This window comes from Lynx canadensis, chromosome B4, assembly GCF_007474595.2.
Source record: "Lynx canadensis isolate LIC74 chromosome B4, mLynCan4.pri.v2, whole genome shotgun sequence".
Taxonomy (NCBI): Eukaryota; Metazoa; Chordata; class Mammalia; order Carnivora; family Felidae; genus Lynx; species Lynx canadensis.
In genome coordinates, this window is record NC_044309.1 from 76396182 (window position 1) to 76420445 (window position 24264).

The 24264-nt window shown below is 50.5% G+C and overlaps 2 protein-coding genes across 2 annotated transcripts; both read left to right on the forward strand.

The window, feature by feature from the left end:
* The first annotated feature begins 1906 nt into the window (after positions 1-1906).
* SMARCD1 (SWI/SNF related, matrix associated, actin dependent regulator of chromatin, subfamily d, member 1) lies at positions 1907-15129 on the forward strand. The gene is made up of 13 exons (XM_030322564.1): positions 1907-2131; positions 2828-3015; positions 3306-3348; positions 3443-3565; positions 4033-4155; positions 5208-5324; positions 6600-6701; positions 6996-7157; positions 7480-7577; positions 9788-9923; positions 11478-11600; positions 13183-13284; positions 13407-15129. The coding sequence occupies exons 1-13, from the start codon at positions 1955-1957 to the stop codon at positions 13458-13460; spliced, it is 1548 nt and encodes a 515-aa protein (XP_030178424.1). The 5' UTR covers positions 1907-1954; the 3' UTR covers positions 13461-15129.
* A 2886-nt stretch (positions 15130-18015) lies between these two features.
* Positions 18016-23825, forward strand: GPD1 (glycerol-3-phosphate dehydrogenase 1). Its single transcript, XM_030322565.2, has 8 exons — positions 18016-18319; positions 18825-19002; positions 19817-19957; positions 20536-20674; positions 20923-21035; positions 21694-21927; positions 22072-22178; positions 23166-23825. The coding sequence occupies exons 1-8, from the start codon at positions 18279-18281 to the stop codon at positions 23260-23262; spliced, it is 1050 nt and encodes a 349-aa protein (XP_030178425.1). The 5' UTR covers positions 18016-18278; the 3' UTR covers positions 23263-23825.
* Positions 23826-24264: the final 439 nt, after the last annotated feature.

A 24264-nucleotide genomic window follows, 5' to 3' on the forward strand; every position in this document is an offset into this window, starting at 1 on the left:
CTCTGTATATACTTTCCCCTAACTCTGTCTGTCTCTACCCCATCCCCTCTTGTCTCTAAGAACCATCCTCCCGCTCCAAGTCCCCCTTTCTGTGTTTCTACTCCCTCCCTGGTCTCTGAATGCCTTCGCCTGTATAAAGAGTTGGACTCTCTCCCCTGGTGTCTGTACTGTGTACACACATCCCTCTGAGAAGCACAAGGAGACGACACGCGCATTGTAACCTTCGCACTGTCTCGGTGGCGACATAAAGGAAGCTGTGAATCACAAGCTCTGCCTCTTTCTGGCCTCACCCTCTGCCCCCAACCCGGGCACCCTATGCCCTTCCCGTAGCCTTAACATTCCCTCCCCTGTTTCACAATCACAAAGCCCTTTGCCTGGCTGACTGTGGCCTCCCCAGGGAAGGGATAGCTGCGGAAAGAGACCCTGCCCAGGGAGTGGAGATCTGCTCTGCACACCAAGCCAAGGGTGTCAGAGACAAGGGGAACTATAGTCTTGTAGCTGGAGAGACAGAAGTTCAGGTCCTCAGCCAGTGACCTTTCCTTCCTTCTGGGTGCCCAGCCTCCTTTCCTCACCTGATACCTAAGCCCACCACTTCTATTTTCTGGTGAGGTATGGTTTGGTAATGGTGGGGAAAAATACAGGTTTAGAGGGGAAGTTGAAAGCTCTGCTCTTCTGTCTCTCCCTTCCTATCTTAATGAGAAATGAGTGAAGTAGAGGGCCTGCCATGCCCCCTCCCCCAGGCACTCCTCCTAGGCCAGAGCCCTACCCCTTCCCAGGCCTTCTCCGCCCAACTGTCTCTTGGTCTCCAACCCCAGAACAGGACCTGTGGCAGGTCACCTGTGCACTGCCTGGAGCTAGAGAGTGAGGCTATGGGATGTTGGGGGAGCTCTTGGTTCTTAGAAGTTCCTTGGAGATCAGACCTCTCCAGAGGGAAGCAGGAACAAGGCCAAGGGGTGTGCACCGGATGGAGAACAGCAGGCAGGGCTACGGGTGACGCATGCCTCTGGTCTAATAAACTGGGTTTCAACCATCTCTTCAGTTGTCGTTCTTCTCTTATTTGAAGAGTATTTGGGCCTTTCCACGAAGTGCCTAAAACTGAGCTTCGCTTAGGGCCAAACAACTGGGGAGGAGTAAGGAGGCTTGAGCAAGGAGACTCTGGTTCTCCTGGGATGGGACAGACTGACCATCACACCAGGTATGGTTTGAACCACTGGGCAGGGAAAGAGGGAGAGGTCAAAGGTCCCAAAGAGAAGTCCTAGCACAAAGGATTCTTTGGAGAGCGGGCAGGGTCAAAATCCAAAATAAAATCTGGAAGCAGCTTAGGTTTTAAAGGTCAGGGACAAAGTTGGGTCCAAGTTCTGGCGTGAGGTAGTTATTGCACTGAATCTGTGGAATGACCTCTGGGCTATTAGCCAGAAGATCTGGATTCTGGGCTTTGGCTTTATTGCTAACTTGGTTGATCTTTGCCCAGTCATTCACTAAGATCAGCTCTCCAGTTTGTAAAATGGAATAAACGGTGCATTCGCGTCTTCAGTGCCCCCAGGCTTGAAGCAATAAGAGAAGGAGACCAAAAAAGCGCTTTGGGAAGTTAAATCTACTGCGCCTAGATGAAGCAGTTTCTCCATCACCCCCGTCATCAGAGCGTTGAGGTTGAGGTGTGGTCCCTCTTTCCAGGGCCTCGTCTTCCTCCCGTCAGCCTGGGGGCGCCCGCTCACAGGGCCTCTCTATCCCAGAGTTCTCTATGGTCTTCCCTCCCGGACCGTGTAGACGGGAGGGAGTGGTCAGTAGGCCTTTTCCGCTTGTCGCCCCCCTCTAGCCCACAGTCTCGCTGCCCTGAGCCTCCCGTGCCGGCCGGCCGGCGGGGTGGACAGGCGGGCGCGCGGGGGGCGCGCGGGGGGCGGGGGGAGTTCCGGTTCCGGTTCTTTGTGCAGCTGCAGCAGCGGCTCCGGGGAAGATGGCGGCCCGGGCGGGTTTCCAGTCTGTGGCTCCGAGCGGCGGCGCTGGAGCCTCAGGGGGGGCGGGCGCGGCGGCTGCCCTGGGCCCGGGCGGGACTCCGGGGCCTCCCGTGCGAATGGGCCCGGCGCCGGGTCAAGGGCTGTACCGCTCCCCGATGCCCGGAGCGGCCTATCCGGTGAGTGGGGCAGGAGGAGGGGCGCGCGGGCTGGGGGCGGGGCCGAGCGGGGGCCTGGGAGTGACAGGGGTGGGGGAGAAGTAGGAGGGACTCTCCTGGGAGGGATTTGGGCCCTGAGCTGGGGTGAGGGGAGGCAAGTGCGGAGGAAGGGAAGGGAGGCGGTTAGCATCCCCACCTTCTCCTGGGAGCATTGTTTGCGTTAGGGAGTCAGGGTACGGAAACAGCGTGGATGAAGTGGGGCCAAAGGTGGGCATGTGGGAACTGGAGTGCAAAAGGATCAGCGCAGCTCCAGTGCCCAGAGGAACGCAGAAGGTGTAGCTAGCCAATCGAGGTCAGCTTCTAAGGAGACGATAGTTCCCAGTACCATTTGAGTAAATGTGGGACTTATGTAGGACTTAGAGAAGATGCCCAGTATGTCAGATATGAAATAGACTGGAGAGAATTTAAGTATAATCTAGCTATGTTTTAGGTTTGGGGCTGTATTCCTATGGAACTGCAACTGGAGTACAGGAACCTCTAGTTATTTGGATTTCAGAAACAGAGGGCTCTTCCCGTTGTATTCCATCACCACCACCACCACCATCACCCCCCCACCAACCTTGTTTCATTTAAAGAACTCAGGCGTCTTTCACTTTCTCTTACTTGGTGGGGCTAGTAGGGAAGTCATGACATCTCTGGGTCCTTTCCTCTCTATAGAGACCAGGTATGCTGCCAGGCAGCCGAATGACACCTCAGGGACCTTCCATGGGACCCCCTGGCTATGGGGGGAATCCTTCAGTCCGACCTGGCCTGGCCCAGTCAGGGATGGACCAGTCCCGCAAGAGACCTGCACCTCAGCAGATACAGCAGGTCCAGCAGCAGGCGGTCCAAAATCGAAACCACAAGTAAGATGACCCTGGGGTAGGGGAGGGAGGGAGGGAGGGAAAGAGGGAGGGAGCCCGTGAGGACACAGGTAGTGGGAGAACCTGAATCCAGAAGTGGTGGTGCTGTGTCAGATGGGTGCTCATTCTTCAGAATGCCTCACATGGGTGGGGGTTGGGGTAGGCGGAGTGTCTTTGATTTGAGAGACGCTTTGCAGTTCCTTCATTTTCCTATAAATGGAGGTGCTGACCAGTCTGTCTTCATGTTCTGGCTAGTTCCATCCCAACCTGATCACAGTATTTATTCCAAACAGTGCAAAGAAAAAGAAGATGGCTGACAAAATTCTACCTCAAAGGGTGAGTCCAGGACGTAGATCTTCTTGAGGATGTGCTGAGTTTGAAAATAAAGACGGTCAGCTCTAGATCTCAATGATGCCTTTTTGTTCCTAAGATTCGTGAACTGGTACCAGAATCCCAGGCCTATATGGATCTCTTGGCTTTTGAAAGGAAGCTGGACCAGACTATCATGAGGAAACGGCTAGATATCCAGGAGGCCTTGAAACGTCCCATCAAGGTAATGCAGGAGAGTGCTAGGCAGAGCGCCAAAGGAGAGGACTCGGGAACCTTCCATAGGCTTAGGATGAGAAATCAAAGGCGCAGCACGGCTCTCCTTGGCATTTAAATTATATCTCTCCCATCCGCCTACGAACTGAGAATTACATTAGAACTGAACAGCAAAGGGGGAGGGGCTTTTGATATCTCCTGCACCAGAAATATACCCTGTCCCTGTTTTTGCTGTAACTCCTCTGCCACCTTGGGAACCTGGCACCTTGCATGACTTTGTCTATTTGCAATCCTAGCTTGTGCAGTTGCACTCAGGCCAGTGAACTATATTCTTCTAGATGGAATCTCAATCTACCCAGCCCAGGGACTGGGTAGATAGTAAGCCAGTCTGTTAGGAGTAATTTGGGGGGTTGGGGAGATTCTTTAAATATCAAACCACTGAAGCCCCACCATCAATCCTGTTTCTGCTTTCTTCAGCAAAAACGGAAGCTGCGAATTTTCATTTCTAACACTTTCAATCCGGCTAAGTCAGATGCCGAGGATGGGGAAGGGACGGTGGCTTCCTGGGAGCTTCGGGTAGAAGGACGGCTCCTGGAGGATGTGAGTTCAAAGTCCGCTGTGGTTGACATCTAGGGTGGAAGCTTCTGGGAGCAAGCAGTGTTGTCTGGTTGGCAAGAATCCTGACTGGTGCTCACAGCTCCTATTGCGAACAGCAGGGAGAGAGTCACTGTGTTCCCTGCACTAAAAGACAATGGTGCTTTGTGTCTGGCTCCCACAGCTTGGCCCTTGCTGTGGTATCATATCGAGAACCTTATTGTTCTGGGATTTGATTTGTTGTTTACCTTCCTCCTGATGGTGCTGGCCGTTGGACTTAGCCTTTGCAGATTATTCAGTTTGTGTTTTTTGTTTCTCTAAAGTCAAGTGACTTTGCACTTAGCATTTGAAGACATGCTTTCCTCTCTGTCCATGAGGTCCTTGATTCCCACTGTGGTATCTCCACCTTCCCAATTTTCATTCTCCAGCCTTTCATAGTTTAAGTGAGATAGTTTTCTTTGCATCATGGGGAATATCAGCTGACGGGTGTTAGCCCTCTACTTCCCATCCCAGAAGCGCCTTGGGGAAGCTCACCTTTTATTCCCTTACACTCTCTGATTGTCTGTTTTTAGCTATTCATAAGCAAGCTAATTAGAATGCATTTTTGAAGGAGAACCGGGGCTCTGTGTCAGAGCTTCCTCCTCTATATAGGTCCAGTCCATCTGCTGGTGGTATCATTCCATCCAAATAAAGCTGTTTTTGTTCTGGCTGATTATTGCCTGTGATTCATTTCCCCTCTAGAGTCAGACTTTTCTCTGTTCAGACTCGCTTTGTTATGGGCAACAGTTTGGCTTAACTTGCCTCATTTCCTTTAGGGAAATGAGGTGGGTAAGTCAGTGACCCTGTACATGTTATAGGCTGCTTCTTCAGGGTTCTATGGCTACCCTGACCGGCTTAATACCTAAGACACCTGCTTTGTCATCTCCTGAGGGAGATTCAGAAGACATTTTTGAGTCCCCCCCCCCCCAACTGTTGTGTGGGTTCCTTTTTTTATGGGACTTTGTCTTGAGAAATTTCTCTGGTCTTTTCTAACATGACCTCTTCTCTCTCTCCTCTAGTCAGCCTTGTCCAAATATGATGCCACCAAACAAAAGAGGAAATTCTCTTCTTTTTTTAAGTCCTTGGTGATCGAACTGGACAAAGACCTGTATGGGCCAGACAACCATCTGGTAGAAGTGAGTAGTTCTGTCCTGTAGACTTTGACTCCATAACTGGAGGATGATGAACGTGGGAGCCAAACTTTAATGTTTAGGGTGAGGGGGAGGTTTAAAGAAAGGGTAACCCCTAGCACGCAGTACTACCGTTGCAGTGTGTACACTGACCTCCAGGTGGCACTAGCTGTTTAGTTCTGGTACTGTTTGGACCCAGGAGCTCTTACAGTCTGACTTGTCCCACGTTTTTAATGTTATCCTGGTTGCTGCCTCAAGGGAAATTCTAATGGAGGCCTCTTACACATCCCAGGCCATCTGTGCATCTTGCTTATTAATAATGGTGTGATGTAGTTATCCACACCCTACTCATACTTTTTCCTGATAGCAGGTACTGTCATTAAGGGGGTTAACTAATAGAGTTCGAGTCCCTGCAGGGTTACCTCCATCGATAGATCTGGGACTTTCTTTTGGTCCCTGTTTAGATTCACTTTCCACATCAGCAAAAACCCTTTGTTGTAATGCCTGGTTATACAATGTTCTGAAGACCGTGTTAACGACAGTATTCTGTGGGGTACAGTCAAAACAGAATGAGACAGTCCAGCTCTCTAAATGAACTTAACCTGCTCCTTTCTTTGCCAGTGTAGCTGCAGCCCCTTAACCTCAACCACTAAGAGACATGGGAAGGTCTTTACCATCTAATAAGGGAAGTAAGTCATAGAACCAATAGAAATTTGTAAATATATTTAACTGGACTTTATAGCAGTAGAGTATAGTGGCTAAGAACGTGGGCTTTAGAATCAGACACGCCAGAGCTCAAATCACAGGGCCACCACTTAGTGGTTGTTTGATCTTGGGCAAGTTAACTTCACTCTTCTAAGCATTAGTTTGCTCACCTGTAAAATAGGTTTAGTTGTGCCTATCTTATGTGGATGTTGTGGGAATTAAATGAGATGATCCCAGGGAAATGTCTTAGAAGACTCTTGTCCATAGTAAATATTCAAGAAACGACAGCTATGTTATTTTACTGTGTACATGTGTATTAACCATTTTGTGGATAAAATTACCACTGAAAATTTCGGCTAATTTAAATGTGACCCTGTACAGAATCAAAAGGTTAATCTGCTTATATACAGACAGTAATCCCAGAGCTTTATGCAGTATTTAAAAATGTCTTATGCTATTGCTCTTTTCCAATAGCCTCAGTAATCAAAGTTGAATATTCAGTCATTACAGAAGCTCTTCCCTCCCACCCCAGCTCTTCCTGTGGGAGAGCTCCCCCTGACATCTTCCTCTCTGTAGTGGCACAGGACCGCCACTACCCAGGAGACGGATGGCTTCCAGGTGAAGCGGCCAGGAGATGTGAATGTACGGTGTACTGTCCTACTGATGCTGGACTACCAGGTATTCTGTGGTGAAGTCAGGGGATCCAGCTTTCACAGCCACATCCCATTGGCGGCCCGATATTTAAAGGTTTAAATCTAGTTGTGGGTACCTTGTCACCAGACTCCAAGCTCCTGAGATATAGGGATAGGGTCTTAGGCATCTCTGAGCTCCTCCTAGTGTTTTTTGGTCCCAGAGAAAACAGTACATTAGTGCTTGTCAAATGGCTTGAATGTATGGCCCTGCTAAAGCACCCCAAAATGCATGTGGACCCAGCTCACTAGATTCATCCCTGTACTCTTTGGTTCTCTGCAGCCTCCCCAGTTTAAATTAGACCCTCGCCTGGCTCGGCTCCTGGGCATCCACACCCAGACCCGTCCAGTGATCATCCAAGCACTGTGGCAATATATTAAGACACACAAGCTCCAGGACCCTCATGAGCGGGAGTTTGTCATCTGTGACAAGTACCTCCAGCAGGTAAGAAAAGGACCCATTCTTTGCCAAAGACCAGTAGAGTATTAGTTTTGTGCTCAAAATGCCAACTTCCTGGGGCGCCTGGGTGGCTCAGTCGGTTGAGCGGCTGACTTCGGCTCAGGTCATGATCTCGCAGTCTGTGAGTTCGAGCCCTGCGTCGGGCTCTGTGCTGACCGCTCAGAGCCTGGAGCCTGTTTCAAATTCTGTGTCTCCCTCTCTCTGACCCTCCCCGGTTCATGCTCTGTCTCTCTCTGTCTCAAAAATCAATAAATGTTTAAAAAAAAAAAAATGCCAACTTCTTAGCTGCTTTTCCTCTTTCACATAGATCTTTGAGTCTCAACGTATGAAGTTCTCAGAGATCCCTCAACGGCTCCATGCCTTGCTTATGCCACCAGAGCCCATCATCATTAATCATGTCATCAGGTAAGCATGTGTATGTATGAGAGGCAGCACTGTGCTGGGGTGGGCTGGTACCAACTTGCATAAGGCAGTTGTTAAATTTTCAGGAAGCAGGTGGTCAAATAGCAGTTACTTAAGTTACATGTAAACTTACAACTTACTACATTAGAGTGGGGCGCCTGGGTGGCTTAGTTAAGTGTCCGACTCTTGATTTGGCTCAGGTCATGATCTCACAGTCCTGGGATTGGTCCTGGGATCAAGCCCTGCATTGGGCTCCACACTGAGTGTGGATTCTGCTTGGGATTCTCTCTCTCCCTCTCTGCGCCTTCCCCACTTGTATGCGTGTGCTCTCTCTCAAAATACATAAACATTAAAAAATATGTTACAGGAGAAACGAGGGTAACACATACTCAAAAACTCATCATTTCTCACCTTATTACATCTTATTAGTTGCGTATATATAGCGGAAGTACTAGGCAGTTTCCCCTACTATCCCAAAGTATGAGCATTCCTATGAAAATTTTCATAAGCCGAAATGGCACAAAGCAAAAAAGTGATTTCTGTTAATTTTTATGGAAAAAATTGTGAGCATCCCAGACCCCCCCAAATAACCTCTTTTGCATAAAATATGATGAAATAAAGCACACATGCTCACAGATACAACTCAAAGCTGTAGCGGCTTGATGCTGAGATGCCAAGGGTATTTCCCGGAGGAGGAGATTGGTGGTGTCGTTTGCTCTCAGGGTGTGTGCTGCCTCTATAATGCTGCTGCAAAATAAATGCCGAACGCTGTTTTTGCTTTTTGCCTGTTTTCGTAAATGTGAAAATTCTCTTCAGAAAGACTAATGTAGGCCTTTCAGAAAAGCAAAGTGGCGTAACGTGAATCCAAAACCAGGGGATACCTGTGTCATGATGTCTTAACTGCACATCTCTTCCCAGCTCCTTGATCAGTGACCTAACGTTGACAGCTTGAAGTCAGCCACGTTGGGAATATTTAAACCACAGAAATCAGCAGATGCTACCAATTAGCTTTTTTTTTTTCCTCCTCTTTTGGAGAATCATTTGTTAGACATTTACCGGCTCATCGCTGATGGGCTGCTGTCTCTTCTGTGGATGGTAAAACATTCTAATCTGAGACTCCCAATTCCGTTATCTCCTTCCACTTTTTTGTTCAGAAGATGGATGGGCAAAAGTGTCTCCGCATATAAGGAGTGAAGGAATGCCCTTCCTCCTCCTCACGGCAGCAGGTGGCTGGCTATAGACTCTCTGCTTTCTTTCCCTTACTCCATATTAATTCCAATAAAGGTCTTCCTTTCTTTATATGAACCATCACTCAGCCAATGGTAACTGCTCCAACTTATGTGTTGGATCATTAGAAGCTGATCTGTCCTGGGTTCCTGTGTGTAAGGTTAAGCCACTTTTTATTTTGTACGGTGTATGTACATGTGTGTGTTTTAAGTAGGCTCCATGCCCACCAACACAGGGAGCCCAACACGGGGCTTGCACTCATGACCCTGAGATCAAGACCTGAGCTGAGATCAAGAGTCAGACTCTTAACCACCTGAGCCATCCAGGCGCCCTGGCATGTGTTTTATTAGAATTTATTTTGGGGCGCCTGGGTGGCGCAGTCGGTTAAGCGTCCGACTTCAGCCAGGTCACGATCTCGCGGTGCGTGAGTTCGAGCCCCGCGTCAGGCTCTGGGCTGATGGCTCGGAGCCTGGAGCCTGTTTCCGATTCTGTGTCTCCCTCTCTCTCTGCCCCTCCCCCATTCATGCTCTGTCTCTCTCTGTCCCAAAAATAAATAAACGTTGAAAAAAAAAAAATTAAAAAAAAAAAAAAAAAGAATTTATTTTCAGGTCAATTTTGGTTTAACAGGGAGAAAGACATATAAGACACTACAGTATTGGTTTCCTTTGGGGAGGGAGAAACTTAATTTTCCCTGGATATTTTTTGTACCGTTTGAATTTTTACCATTGATTAAAGAACAGTACAACTTTATTGAGGTTTATATACAGTAGGTCACACACACTTGAAATATAGTTTGAGACTTTGTCAAATGTAACACCATGTAGCAGCTGCCACCGCAAAGAAGGTACAGGAAATTTCTGTCACGCAAAAGTTCTCTTGTGCCTTTTTGCAGTCAAACCCTTCATTCTTGGGCCTTCTTCTTGACCCTGTGTAAATAGGTCTTAGGGAACAAGCCCTTTACCAGGCTCCTTTGGTTTCCTCCCCAGTGTTGACCCGAATGATCAGAAAAAGACTGCCTGTTACGACATTGATGTGGAAGTGGATGATACTTTGAAGACCCAGATGAATTCTTTTCTGCTGTCTACTGCCAGCCAGCAGGAGATTGCTACTCTAGACAACAAGGTAGGGGCCCCTGCCCAGGGTGGCTTGGGTGTCACCAGCCTCCTGTCGTAGCTTCTAGGCTGTCTTTTGACTCTTGGTGTTCGTTTAAAATATATTAACACCTAATATATGCCAGGTACTGTGTTTGGTGCCGGTTGCAGCCAGACACTGATTCTGGCTATAACTTTTAATAGCTTTGAGCCTCAGGTTCTGAACTGCGAAATAGAGATTATAAGAACTTTTCTGTAAGGGTGGTTATGAGAATTAAATGAGACCATGTATAAGGATGACTCTGCATCTGGCACGTTAGAACAAATGGTAACTGCTGCTCTTCCTATTACTATCCTTATTAGACATAGTCCATGCGGGTAAAGCCAGAAATGCTCTGAGGAACGCAAAGGAGAACAGGGTGGCTTTCCTGGAAGAGTTGATGCCCCAACTAAATCTTGAAGGACAAGAGTTAAGGAAAGGGGAGAAGGGACAGTGGTGCTTAGGGGCGTGGGAGGCAGAAGACATTCCAGAAAGAGGGAACAGCGTATGTAAAGGTCGAAAGATGAGAGAGTGAGCCTGGCGTTTAAGAAGTACAAGCCGTTCCGTGTGCTAGCTGTATCTCAGGGTGCTAGCTATGGATAGGAAGTTTGGAGAAAGGAAACCTGGTGGGGAAGCAGGATCTTAGTCGTGAAGAAGCTTTGATATAGGGAGAGCTGGTTTGTATTTTGTCCTGAAGACAGGAGGAAGTCCTGCTCTTTGCATTTAGAATGATCACCTGCAGGAAGGTGGAGAGTGAGTTCTAATCTGGAGGCAGGAAGCCCAGTTAGGAGGCCAGTGCAGTAACGCATGTGAGATGTGTTGAGGGCCTAACTTTGTGGTACTGACAGTGAGGATGAAAATAAGTAGACAGATCTGAGAGGTGTCTAAGTGGAACTGAAGAGATTTGGATACTATTTTGATGGGGATGGTGGGGTGAGGCTTGAGGGAGAAGGAGGCATGACTCCCAGGTTTTTAGCTTGGGTGGATAGTAGTATTTATTCAGATTGGCAACTGGAGAACAGGAGGAGAAGTGTGTGTTGGGGAGAAGGTAGTGAATTATGTTTTGGAGAGTTTCAGGAGCCTTGAGAAGTCAAGCAGTTGGATTGGTTGAAGTTTAGAAAATGGACTCTGGTCTGCCTACTGAGGACTCCCTAACCTGTCATTAGTAATGGAAGATATGCAAGTGAATGAGGTTGCCAGGAAGAGTACAGAGAATGAGAAAAGGGCAGGAAGAAACCCCTAGACCATAGCTTTTGAGACAGCTGTGTGTACCACTGCTTTTCTACCTGAGAGTGTTTTTGGACCCATTTGTGCTGTGGATTAAGTATTCACCATGTAATTTCACCCATAGCGGACCCTGTGGAGACCAGAAGGAAAACTACATACCTGCTGAAAGAATGTCGAGTGCTGGAGCAGTTAGGGCTCTGGGTGGCACTCCAGACCTGGGCTGGGAGTGGCAGGCACATGGAGATGTCAGACAGTGTCTGCCATTTAACTTTGCATTTCCTAGTTTGAAAATGTTATGAGCTCCTTCTCTTCTTTCAGATCCATGAGACAATAGAAACTATCAATCAGCTGAAGACCCAGCGGGAGTTCATGCTGAGCTTTGCCAGAGACCCTCAGGGTTTCATCAATGATTGGCTTCAGTCCCAATGCCGGGACCTCAAGGTAGAGAACCTAGGAAAGGTGCAAAGAGACTTAGGTCAGTGGGGCACACATTTGCTTTATTTCTGTAGCATCTGGTAGAAGAGCCAGAGAGGGGAGTGAGGACCAGATTTTCTTTAGCATGTTCTAGGGTCCACTTTACAATCAGTAGGGAATTGGAGGTGGAACCATCAAGTGTTTATCTACTACTTACTATGAGGTGTCACTGTGTACCATATAGTAGGAGATGCAGAGCAGAAAATTGGATCTCTCCTGTCCAAGCACCCTGCATTCTGTTTGGAGAAGGTAGGCTAATAGGATTGATTGATTGATTGATTTAAAATTTGAGGGTCTAATTGGTTTTATTCAATGATTTATGAATCAGGCAGCATCCCTTCCAGTAAATAGGCATTCTGAGGATTGTACAAAATGGAAGGTTTTTGTTTTTAGTTTTTTTTAACGTTTGTTTATTTTTGAGAGAGACCGCAAGCGAGAGCAGGGGAGGGGCAGAGAGAGAGGAAGACACAGAAATTGAAACAGGCTCCAGCTGTCAGCACAGAGCCCCATGCGGGGCTTGAACTCACAAACCGCAAGATCATGACCTGAGCTGAAGTCGGATGTTTAACCAACTGAGACACCCAGGTGCCCCTGAGAATGGAAGGTTTTGATAAGGAGGAGGAGGGTGGGGCAAGGAAGTCTTAGCAAAAGTAAAGAAAGGATTATTTCAGACCAGGTTGTTTTCTTTTGTGGGGAAGGGAACAGACTAGTATTACTTACAAAGTTGTAAACCATGTAAGACGTTATCAGAACTCACCACTACCGATGAGGTGATTCAAAGGAGAACGGAGGTGGATGAGGCTAGGATAGCTGGGGAGTTCTCCGTGGCGAAGTTGGGATTTGAGGTTGTTCTCAGAGAGGGGAGCACTATAAGCTCAGGCAAGAAGGTGGAAATGAGCACTGAATGAGTTGAAACGTCTCCTCAGTTTTCTTCTATCCTGTGGTGACTGTGACTAGCATTATAGAGGCTGCGCAGAGGAACAAGGGAAGAGGGGAGCCAGAAAGGATCCCTGGACAAAGCAAAGACTTGTTGATGGCAGGAGGTGACTTTGGTTGTGGTGGCAGTAATTAGCTAGGGCTGCCATAGTGAAGTACTGCCAGCCAGGTGGCTCAGACAACAGGTATTTACTGTTTATCCAGAGGCTAGAAGTCTGAAGTCAGGGTGCCAGCAGGGCTGGTTCCTTCTGAGGGCTGTGAGGTAGAACCTGTTCCGAGGCACTCTCCTAGCTTGTGATAGCCCTTAGGCATTCCTTGGTCTGCAGATGGTGTTCTCCGTGTGTCTTCACGTCGTCTTCCCTTTGTGCATGTCTGTCTCTGTGTCCAAGTTCCCCCTTTTTATAAGGATACCAATCTTGTTGGATTAGGCCCACTCTAATGACCTCATCTTAACGTGATCATCTCCAGAGACCCTATTTCCAAATAAGGTCACATTGACAGGTACTAGGGGGTTAGGATTTTGACATCTTTTGGGGGGATACAATTCAGTCCATAACAGGTGCGAAGGAGGGACACAAGCCTGTTCTTTCTTTTCCCCTCCCGTATCCTCCAGACCATGACTGATGTGGTGGGGAACCCAGAGGAAGAGCGCCGAGCTGAGTTTTACTTCCAGCCTTGGGCCCAGGAGGCTGTGTGCCGATACTTCTACTCCAAGGTAGGCGCCTGGGCACGGGAAACTGACGAAAAGCAAGGGGTCTGAACCCCTAGTGGGGGTCAGGATATTAGGTACCAGCTTCTGGTTTGTGTCATCTATTCTCTTCACTGCTTTCTCCCTAGGTGCAGCAGAGACGACAAGAATTAGAGCAAGCCCTGGGAATTCGAAATACATAGGGCCTCCCTCACAGCCCTGATTCGGCTGCACCGATTCTTATTTGGGCCCTGTGCTGCCTGCCTCATAGCACCTGCCTTGGTCTTGCTTGGGGCCTTCCAGGGGATGCTGTTGGTTCAAGAACAACACCAGAATGAAGAGGGTCTCACATTTCTGTCTCATAAGACACCTGTTACCCTCTTCTCCCACCCCATCCCTTCCTGTCCCCCAGCTTCCCTTTGCCCCACAAAGTTCCCATGTGCCTCTACCCTCCCCTGGTCTACATAGGACCTCTAGATAGTATTAGAGAGAACCTGTAGTGGTAATCAGTGCATTGAATGGATTGGGCCTAAGGCCAGGTGGTCTTCAAGGGGACCGGCTACACTGACCCTGCCCTTCAGAGACCCAGGAGTTGGGAGCTTTAGCCCCTTCTCTGAGACTCAGGCCTGGGGGCACTCTATAAGCTAGTTGATCTTGGCTCTCCTGATAACAGAATCCAATTTCCTTCCTTCCCTCCACAGGTTTGGAGCACACCCCTCCTTCACTTGTTGCCCTCTAGCACTAAAGGAACCCTGGTTCTTGGGCTCCACTGAGCCCCAGGTCAGTCTGCAGCCCTCTGGATTGGCCTGCTGTCTCAGTGCTTCTCTTACTCCCTCGTAGGGGGTCCACATCAGTATTGGAGTTTGTTTTTTAACTGTTGCTCCCTCCCAGCACACTCCCTATAGCTGCTCTTTGTAGGATTCCTCTGCTATCCATCTGTCCTAATTCAGGGCATTTGGGTGGGGGGATCTTGCCTTTCCCTGTCAGAGCCCCAGGGATCTAACCTGGGGTACTATCATTGCCAGCAGAGGCTGTTCCTGCTGTTGCTTGGAGGTGTGACTCATTTATTCACTCCACCCTGCCTCCCTCATCCTTTCATGGAGAAACAGGCCTGAAATCAAACGGGTAAAAGCCCTGGGCCATCCCTGTCTTCCTGTCCCTTGTTTGCCCAGTTGACACCCACTGGTGACTTCTAGGGCACTGAGGAGTGAAAGCGCCTAGGGCTAGCGAATAGCTCTGAGTTGGGTTTGTGACTCTTCCCTCTCCCTGCCTCACAGGATTGTGACTCCCCAGCCCCTGCCCTCAAAGCTTCAGACCCCTCAGGTAGCAGCAGGACCTTGTGATCTTGGCCCCTTGGAACTGAGATGGTTTTGCATCTTTCCAGGAGAGCCTCAGATTCTTCTTCCAGGTTGTATCACCCCGAGTTAGCATATCCCAGGCTCGCAGACTCAACATAGCAGGGTGGGAGACAGCTGGGCACAGAGGGGGAATTCCGTTCAGCCTGGGCTCTAACCCCACAGAACTGACAAAGCCCCTGCTTCCCCACCCCCTCCTCAGGCTCCTGCGAGCACATCCTCCAGCCCCATATCCCTGCGTGTTCCACACTGGGGACAGCAGAATTTTCTCCCCATCTTCCCCTTCCTGCCATTATCCCACCCCTCCCTTAAAAGGTTCTCCCCACAGAGACACTGGACAACCTCTGTCCTTGGGGCTGGAACCATGAGAAGGAAGCTCAGCACTCCTACATAGTGTCCCTGTTGAAGATAACTGTTTTTATTAACTGAATTATTATGTTTTTTTCATGGACCAAAATTTTTTTTGTACTGTCCCCTTATCGATGTCACCCAGTTTTAATAAAAGAATCTTCTGAAGGATGGGTCCCCCTACCTGCTGAGGGAGAGCGATTCCCTGAGCTCTTTCTCTGAATTCCATTAGCCATGCTCATGGTGTTTATTCGTTTTATTTGACAATTATGTATTGAGCACCTGCTGTGTGCCAGCTGTGGTGCTAGGCACTAGGAATACGGTGGAAAACAAGGTTTCTACCCTGCAGACATCAGGTTCTCACCTTAGAGCTTGCTCTGTCGGCCCAGTGGTCCAAGCAGGCCAGGTGCTGGTTGGGATTATTGGCCTTCCTCACTGGATCTAAGAGTCCCGCCCCCAGCTCTTGTTAGGGAGGTATTAACAAGACCATGGCACTGCCATCCCCCCTAACCTTCTGAGCTCCCCACAGCACCTGTTGGCTCAAGAGCACTGCCCTTGAGTGCCTGTGATTCCTTAGGCTTGACGATCCTGACCCACCTGTAGAGGAGTTCCTCTTCTCAGGGCTCCTATCTAGGTAGGGCCTGCACAACTGAAGACTGTGTTCCTCTGCCTGCTGTCCCTCTAAGGTTCCACTTCATGGTCCTGAGTGAGATTTCAGTTCTTCAGACCAGCAGAGAAGTGTTGTGTTGTCCTCTCCATACTACAAATAATCAGCCCCTCTGCAGAGTTGAGAAGACTGCTCAGGATTGATCTGTCCGCAGAAGCATGAAATTCTGCAGTTCGCATCATAATGTGCCAGCTTCCCACCTGGTGGTGGTGTCTAGCTTGGTTCTACCCATGAAGGGGTTTAGAATGTAGGATGAGCGCAATGCAGTCCAAAGTTGTAAAAAAATTCTCCTTCGCCTCCATGGATGGGAACACCCAAGTATTGCCTGCATGCAGTCAAACCCACCAAGGATGCAGCCTGTTCCCAATTTGGAACTTGGGGGTTTACCAGACTTGAGTAGGAAAAACAGAAGAACGTGTGGGGTGAGAACTTGGGAGTGGAAAAAATTGATGTCAAGGACATTGACATGGCATCTGTTTTTACCCAGGCTAATTACATGTGTAATGAATGGCTGATGAACCATTATTAATTTCAAGCAAATAATCTACAGTTCGCTCTTGGGAAAAGAGCTCTGGTACAGATAACTTCCTGTGATGAGCCAATTCTGAATCTGCACACTCTTTATTCGTATATAAATGCACAATTCCTTTGTCTCCATACTTAGAAGATGATTTTAAGGGCAAAATGAGAGAAGGAAGCATTTAGGCAAAAACAAGGGGGTTGTTTTATGCATAAGTGTCCATTCTCTGGGATTCCCATCATATGCACCAGGGACAGAAGCATTCTTTCTCTTCCATCACCCATAATCAGTGTTCCCAGCTGGCACTTGGCACTGGTGCCTTTGTCTCTGTGCCAGTGCAATAATGGAGCGATCTGTGGGAGGCTGGCTTTGTAGCAGGTGCAACTTTACTCCTAAGGGAAACCAACTACCAACTTCGTGTATGTTTCCCTATGGGAACTCCCTGGCCATGGGAGGGGAATATGGTGGGCTCTTCTCAGGCAGTCCCTAGAACTTAGAAAAACCTTTTCTCCACAGACTTGCCCTCGAGCCCATTTACTCTTACACAGTGGTTGCACACAAACTCCCCTCTGGCCTAGTGCTCATTGCTGTTGGCGGCCAGCAGTGGCCCAGAGGGATGAAAACACCCACTCAGCAATCTGCCAAGCCAGGAGGTCAGCACATGAGCAGACAGTGGCGTCTGCCCTCTAGGCCAAGGTGCAGGGACAGCTGGAGTGTTAGAGCCATTTGTCCCATTCCAGTTCGGCCTAGAAACCGGAGCTGCTTCTCTTCTCAAATGGCTGTGGGTGATGTAGGGCCCTGGACTGTTCAATGTGTTCTTTCTTTTTTTTAATGTTTATTTTTGAGACAGAGACAGTGTGAGCGGGGGAGTGGTAGCGGGGGTGGGGGGCGGCAGATGATCTGAAGCGGGCTCTGTGCTGACAGCAGAGAGCCCAGAGCAGGGCTTAAACTAACGAACCATGAAATCATGACCTGAGCCGAAGTCAGATGCTTAACCGACTGAGCCACCCAGGTGCCCCTCAATGTATTCTTTCCAGTCTCTTCCTGTGCCCCAAATCACACACCCCACTTCTCCATTACAAGATCTGAGACCACAAAGCTCCACAGAAGTTACAGCTGCCCCAGGTCTTGCCTCCCCCTTTCTGGCTTCTTGCAAACTAGCCAGTAACCTGAGGGAGCCCATGATGTGGTCGCTTGGAAACCCAAGAAAGACTTGAAGGAAGCTCAAAACCTCTCAAGGACAGTGAATGCTTTAGCTGCCTTCTTTTCTGTCCTGTCCTCTTCTTCCTTAAACCCAGAGTCTGCAAGAGAAGTGTAAGCCACTTGGCATCAGAGCTTTTAACTTTGGCTTTTCCCACCTTCTTTTCCTGGAAGACATTCAGGTGAGGATCCTTTGGGGTGAGGAGAGAGGCCCAAGGGTGAGTCCCTGAGATGAACACTGGGTAACCGAGATGACCTTGTCTCTTGGGGCTCTTGAGGTCTCTGCTAATCCTTGGGCTGGGATGCCCCCAAAGCAGGCCCTTACCTCTTACACGTAGTCTTATCCTCAAAAGTGAGTCTACACCCATGCACCTCACTCACGCAGCCCTGCAGCAGAGCTAGTGTGGGGCCAGTGACATGTAGTCTTTTGTCACTGCTAGAGGATAAACCTCTAGAGCAGACTTTGGGGTCCTAGGAGGATATGTGGCATGATTCCTACCTTGGAAAAGAAAGCATTCCTGTATTTGCTACTAGAACTGAATACAACTTAGGCCAGTGCTGGGGGACAGAAGGGATTGGGGGGGACCAGTCACTTGCTCCTCATCTGGGCTATTTCTTGGCAGATTTCAAAATGAGACCATTACAGGGAGGGAGGGCTGGGGCCAAGGGAAGAAGCTCACTAGCACCATCAGCTGGCAAACCTAAAAAGAAAAGCGGGGCCTGGACTCTGCCTCATTCCTGTTCTCCACCTGTCTCTTTTCTCCCCTTTCCCTGGCTTTGCCAGATTCCGTCTCCCTGGGCTCCCGCCTCCCCACCCGCCCCTGGAGGGCGGGACTTGGCTGCACCCACGTGTGGTGGAGTTATATGCTCCGAGCCCCGCAGAGAAGCTGGGAGTGCAGCACTGAGCCAGATCGGTTAGAGCAGCGGCACGATGGCTGGCAAGAAAGTCTGCATTGTAGGCTCCGGCAACTGGTAAGTGACTCTGTCAAGTACGGGGAGGGAACGGGAGGTTCCCCCAAGTACACAGAGGGTTAGGGAGAGAGGCTTGGTGGGCAGGAGGCAGACACTGGGTAGGAAATGCCCTCCAATTTCTGTACCACCCCTGGTATCTTCTGTGCCTACCCCCACAGGACAGATGGTGCCCAAACCTTTTCCTGGCCCTTGCTTGCCCGGGCAGCTGCACCTGTTCACCACAGGAAGGGAGCTTCCAGAGGCCTCTCTGCCTGAATAGCTGCTTAGGGCTGGGGGGTTGAAGGCTGTTCCCCTTTTCCAGCTGCAAAGTATAAGATAGACTAAGTCTCCTTTCTACTGCCAAAGACGCACTTTCATGGTGGTGGTCCAGGTCATAAGGAAGGTGGCAAGCAAATAATCTGGTAGGCTGTGGTGCCATCCTGAGGTGGAGCGTTGCCCCCTCCCCTGCCACCGTTCCTCCCTCTTGCCCTGACTCCTTCACTTTCTGTGCTCTCCCTCCCACCAGGGGCTCTGCTATCGCCAAGATTGTGGGCGGCAATGCGGCCCAGCTGTCACACTTTGACCCACGGGTGACCATGTGGGTGTTTGAGGAAGACGTCGGGGGGAAAAAGCTGACAGAGATCATCAACACACAGCATGAGAATGTCAAATACCTGCCAGGCCACAAGTTGCCCCCCAACGTGGTAAGCCCCAATACCCTGGGAGAAGGAAGCGGAGGGGTGCCTCCTGCTGAGAGGGGGGTCATTTCAGCTGCTACTTGGACTTGGAAAGCATCTTGGGAGGGCTGCTCTAGGCACAGGGCACCCCTATATAAAATCCCCAAACTGCTCTCCTGGGACTTCCTGGGACTGAAAAGAACTTGAACCCTCTCCACCTCCACCTCCACCGTCCCCTCCCCCCCCAACACCCATACACTTATGGGCTCCCAAGCAGGAAAGGGAGGATGAGGAAGTTGGTTTCCATGACAACTAAAGACTTGGGGTCTGGGTAGCGCCTGCCTCAGGCTCTAATCCTGTTACTTATTCACTGGGTTATTAGCAGACGTGGAGGGTGCTCCTTGGACTTAAGGTCTCTAGTCAAATCCATGTGGCTTGTTCCCAACCTGGAAAGGGGGAGCAGGGAAGACAGCAGGAAGGGCTCTCCCTTCCCAGTTGGGAGCCTTAAGAATCAGGGTGATGAAACCCTACTTGGCCTCTCCCTCCTGCCAAGCCCAGGCCTTCTGTGGCCTCCCTCACTGTCCCACAGCCAAGGGCTACAGAAGCACTGAGAGGAGGCTCCCAGGAGTCCTCAGGAGCCCCGGGCAGCTGGAGCCGGAGAGGGAATGACAGCGAGGGGGAGGGAATGCAGTGTTCCATTTCCTCCAAGTTCAGGCCTTCCAGATTAGATCCCCTGACTGCCCTTCCTTCTCCCCCACCAGCCTCACATCTTGGCCCCTAGATCTCCAGAATGGGCTAGCAGAAGTCCGTGAGGCCCATGAGCACTGGTCGCCCCCCACAGGTGGCTGTCCCAGATGTGGTCCAGGCTGCAGCCGGTGCTGACATCCTGATCTTTGTGGTGCCCCATCAGTTCATCGGCAAGATTTGTGATCAACTCAAGGGCCACCTGAAGGCAAACGCCATTGGTGTATCTCTTATTAAGGTGCCAGGAACACTTTCGTGTGGATGGGGTGCAGCTAACTGCTGTGGGGTGAGGGTAGGGGAAGTGAGAACAGAAAATGGCAGAAGTAGGCCAAGAGTTTTTTGGAGAGAAGAGAGGAGTTGCTTGGAGGAGGCTGAGAAATAGGTGCTGGGGGCCGCTGGGGTGGGGAGGGTGGTTGGGGGGAAGTTAGAAGTAGCTTTGGAGGCAGATGTCTGCAGTTTGGGAGGCATACAAGAGATGCCTGGGGGTATGAGGAACTGTTGGGTTTGAGGAATGTGAAAGGGAAGGTGGTTTGGAGCAGTGACTGGGATGGAAGTTAGTTTGAGGTCCTTGGGGGTGGGTTGTTGAGGGACGTCAGGAAGTAGGTTGGTTGAGGGTATATGGAAGAATTTTCAAATGGATTCATTTTCATGTGCAATCTACCCTCCTCACGGCAAGCTTTGGCTGAGTTAGAATGGGACAGGGCCTTTGGGGAGGGACACTGATGAACAGTAGATTTGGAAGGGGCAGGACTTCTGGGTGGGAAGCCCTCAGTTGGGCATAAAGGGCACCTGGCCTGAGCTCCATCCTGTGCCCAGGGGGTAGACGAGGGCCCTAAAGGGCTGAAGCTCATCTCTGAAGTGATTGGGGAGCACCTTGGCATCCCCATGAGTGTGCTGATGGGGGCCAACATTGCCAGCGAGGTGGCTGATGAGAAGTTCTGTGAGACAACCATTGGTGAGAGCCCTAACCATCACTGACAAGTGCAGCTTGTCACATCCCCTCTCCGTATTCCCCCCTCCCCCACGTAGCCATCTTTTCCCCCATAAGGCAGGCAAAGGAAAGAAGACCCAAGCATCAGAGGTGAGGGAGGACCGGGACTCCCCGCCGCCCCCCCCCCCCCAGGGAAAGGGTGGCAGGTCCTGCTTAGGGCTGGTGTGGAAAGAGAATCCCCTCTCAAAGCTTCACTTCCCTTCCCACTTTAGGCTGCAAGGACCAGGCCCAAGGAGAGCTTCTGAAAAAGCTGATGCAGACACCCAATTTCCGCATCACAGTGGTGCCAGAGGTGGATACAGTAGAGATTTGTGGGGCCTTAAAGGTGAGAGGGGTGCAGAGGCATCTATGAGGTGGGGAGAAGATCCTGATGGAGGGCCTGGCTTAGCTACACGAGGTGGCTGGTACTCCTCACTCTTGGGCAATTGCTTGCCTTCCCCACCAAGTCCCACACACGCAGGAAGAATTGCAACAGCAAGGTCAGGGTCATTCAGGCCTGACAATTACTCACTATCAAACATTGGACCTCCCTCCTCCTCCCTTTCTCCCTATAGCCCCTTGTAGGACATTCCTGTCCCTGCCTCCAGTGGGTGGTCCAGGGGGAAGAGGAGATGTCCTGGGAAAGCACCCAGGCTAATGGGAGATAAGATATCTAGGGCACCCAGGCAGGTTGATGGCCAGAACTCTGGATCTTGGACAAGTTGAGGACATCAGGGATGTGGAGCAGAATAGTCAAGGATGGGAGGGCTAGCTGAACAGAAGATTGGTTTTCAGGAAATGTTCTCAAGGATGGAGTAGGGGGCAGGGTTGCAGAGCCAGGAAGCACAAGCCCAGGGGTACAGCGAGTGGGAAAATCAAGCGGAGGAGCTAGTTGAGGAGCCCACCCACTATATTTCACATGGCTGATGGAAGGAGCATGAGGATGGTGCCCGAGGGCCTGCAGGAAGGGATCCTTTCTCACCTGTGACCTCCACTCCCCAAAGAATATAGTGGCCGTGGGAGCTGGCTTCTGTGACGGGCTGGGCTTTGGTGACAACACCAAGGCAGCGGTGATCCGACTGGGGCTCATGGAGATGGTCGCCTTTGCCAAGCTCTTCTGCAGTGGCCCTGTGTCCTCTGCCACCTTCTTGGAGAGCTGTGGTATCGGTGACCTCATCACCACCTGCTACGGAGGGAGGAACCGAAAGGTGGCCGAGGCCTTCGTCCGCACAGGAAAGGTAGGAACCCTGGGAGAATGGAGAATGGAGGGTGGGCCCTTTAGGTGTCTAAGATCCCACCTCCCATCTGAGCCCCAGACTCTCCACCTCCCCCTGACAACCCTTGTCTGCCATTTCCAACCACCCGTCTCTTTTTCTTCACAGCCCATTGAGCAGCTGGAGAAAGAGATGCTGAATGGGCAGAAGCTGCAGGGGCCCCCGACAGCCCGGGAGCTACACAGCATCCTCCAACACAAGGGCATGGTGGACAAGTAGGTGTCTGCCCCAGCCCCAGTGGAGGAGGGAACCACAGCCACAAGTGCTTTCCACACTCATCTTCCTGATCCCTCCTCAATCGGTGAAGTGGGTGGAGAGGGAACCTTGTATTTACAGACAAGGAGACTACAGCTTGGAGAGAGTCTGGTCTGCCCGCTGTCCCTCTGCTACTTCATAGTCTTTGAACTCCCTCCAGTCTACTGCTCTTTGCACCACATTGCTTGGACCCCTTTGCATAGCCTCACTTCCGGTCCTGTCCTCCTGTCCTTTGCTATGGGGGCTGGAGCTCTGGGGCAGCAGGAATAAACTCAACTGACTGTCCCATCATCCCATCTAAGCTGCTCCCTGGAGGCCAACCTTTCTGTCCCCTGAATCTTGTCCTGGGTGCCGAGGGGTGAGGAAGACAGCCGCTGTGTCAAAGTGCTCCTTTTCAGGGAGCACAAAGACAGTGGGAGTGATGGGCTGATCAGAGCAGAGCTCTACTGATCTGAGAAAGAATCCTAGAATAAGAGAGTATGAAACAGGTTCAGAAGATCAGCTTATGGCTGGTCGGCAGAAAGCCCCAAGGTAAAGGAAGCAGCCTATGTAAGAGGATGGGAAGAAAGAAATGCATTTATTGAGCACCTACACATTAATACATAATGGCTTCTTCATTACTTTGTTATATTGGTCCTATTTTATAGTTGATGATTCTGATGCTTAGAGAGGTTAAGTGGCTTACCCAACTAGAACCAAAAATTCATGCCAGGGAATCATACAGGCAAGTTCAATACAATAGGGAGCAGGGCAATTAACAACCTGCCCTAAACCCAGGACTAGGAGTTCAACTTCTCAGCGATTGGAAATTGAGAACCAGAGTCGGCCTGAGCTCAAAGGTGGGAGAGTAGGAGAGTGGAGGGTTAGGAGGTGGACAGGGAGTGGGCGGGGGCAGGTAGTAGAGGTATACCGGAAGGCTAATCTGGGTTTCTCCTTCCCCATTCTAGGTTTCCTCTATTCATGGCTGTGTACAAGATATGCTATGAGAACCATCCAGTGGGTGAATTCATCTGTTGCCTGCAGAATCATCCAGAACATTTGTGAGCGGAGCTGGGGCCAGGCCAGGCAGCTTCTTTACCCCAGTGGAGATAGTCAGAAGCTTGGGGTACCTGGCCACCAGGATCTCTGGGACTCTCCATGGAGCAGCCTCTTCTGGGGGACAGGAGGCTGTGGGGCCCAACTACCTGCCTGGAGATCCTGAACCATCAAGCAGCCCGTAGCCTCTTGCCACCACATCGCGCCAGAAATGGAGTTGCCTTGTCCCTCTCCAGATGCGGGGTTTTCTCCTTGTCCTCTGAAAGGGGTAGAATCACACCCCAGTCCTGTCTGCTTTGGGTGTGTGTGTTGAGGGGAGGGTGAAGGGAGAGGGAGGCAAGGGCTGCCCACTGCTGCCTCTCACACACCAGAAGTCCTGTCCCCAAGCCCAGTTAAATGGCTAAAGAAGTACCTCAGCCACAAGAGGAATGAGGTAAGGGCTGCCAAGGAGGGGTCTGGGCTTTTGAGCCGACACAGGCCCCAGGGACCCCTTTGCTCTGACCTCTGCCAAGCCCCACACAGCATCAATGGATCTCAGTGTTTGTTAACAAAATACAAAGCTCTCAACCCCCTCCTAGCTTCTCCTAGCAACATCTGCGTCCTCAGAAACCTCTGGTCATTCCTATTCCCCCCCGCCCCCAGGCTGCCCTGGCACCAGACTTGCTGCCATGCTGGCATCTCTGGCCCTGGGGCTTGTCATTCTCCCTGGGGACTTCCTAGTTCTTGCTAGCTTCTCCCCATCATGCATGACCTTTCTAAGCCTTCCCTCACCCTCCCGGCCAGGGCCCTCTTTGGGGAGCAGGAACCTAATCTGCTGACAGCTACACCTTTTCAAAGCTGGTTCAGATCACTCTGCTCCCTATGACCTTTGAATTTGCTCCGCCTCTCTTCTCTGGAGCTCTAGTGGGGGGAGGTGTCATTTGGGTCCCTCCTGCCGCTGTCTTCCCAAGGACATCCTTAGCTCCACCCCTTTTCTCCTCCCAAACCCTATACCTATTTCTCAGCTGCCCC

What these genes read in the sequence shown, in the direction of transcription:
- SMARCD1 (XM_030322564.1), top strand. Translation starts at nt 1,955, where the DNA reads ATGGCGGCCCGGGCGGGTTTCCAGTCTGTGGCTCCGAGCGGCGGCGCT. An exon ending in ACAAAATTCTACCTCAAAGG is followed by an intron (nt 3,349 to 3,442) that starts GTGAGTCCAGGA and finishes TTTGTTCCTAAG; the next exon opens with ATTCGTGAACTGGTACCAGA. An exon ending in TTGCTACTCTAGACAACAAG is followed by an intron (nt 9,924 to 11,477) that starts GTAGGGGCCCCT and finishes CTCTTCTTTCAG; the next exon opens with ATCCATGAGACAATAGAAAC.
- GPD1 (XM_030322565.2), top strand. Translation starts at nt 18,279, where the DNA reads ATGGCTGGCAAGAAAGTCTGCATTGTAGGCTCCGGCAACTG. An exon ending in AGATTTGTGGGGCCTTAAAG is followed by an intron (nt 21,036 to 21,693) that starts GTGAGAGGGGTG and finishes CACTCCCCAAAG; the next exon opens with AATATAGTGGCCGTGGGAGC. An exon ending in CACAAGGGCATGGTGGACAA is followed by an intron (nt 22,179 to 23,165) that starts GTAGGTGTCTGC and finishes TCCCCATTCTAG; the next exon opens with GTTTCCTCTATTCATGGCTG.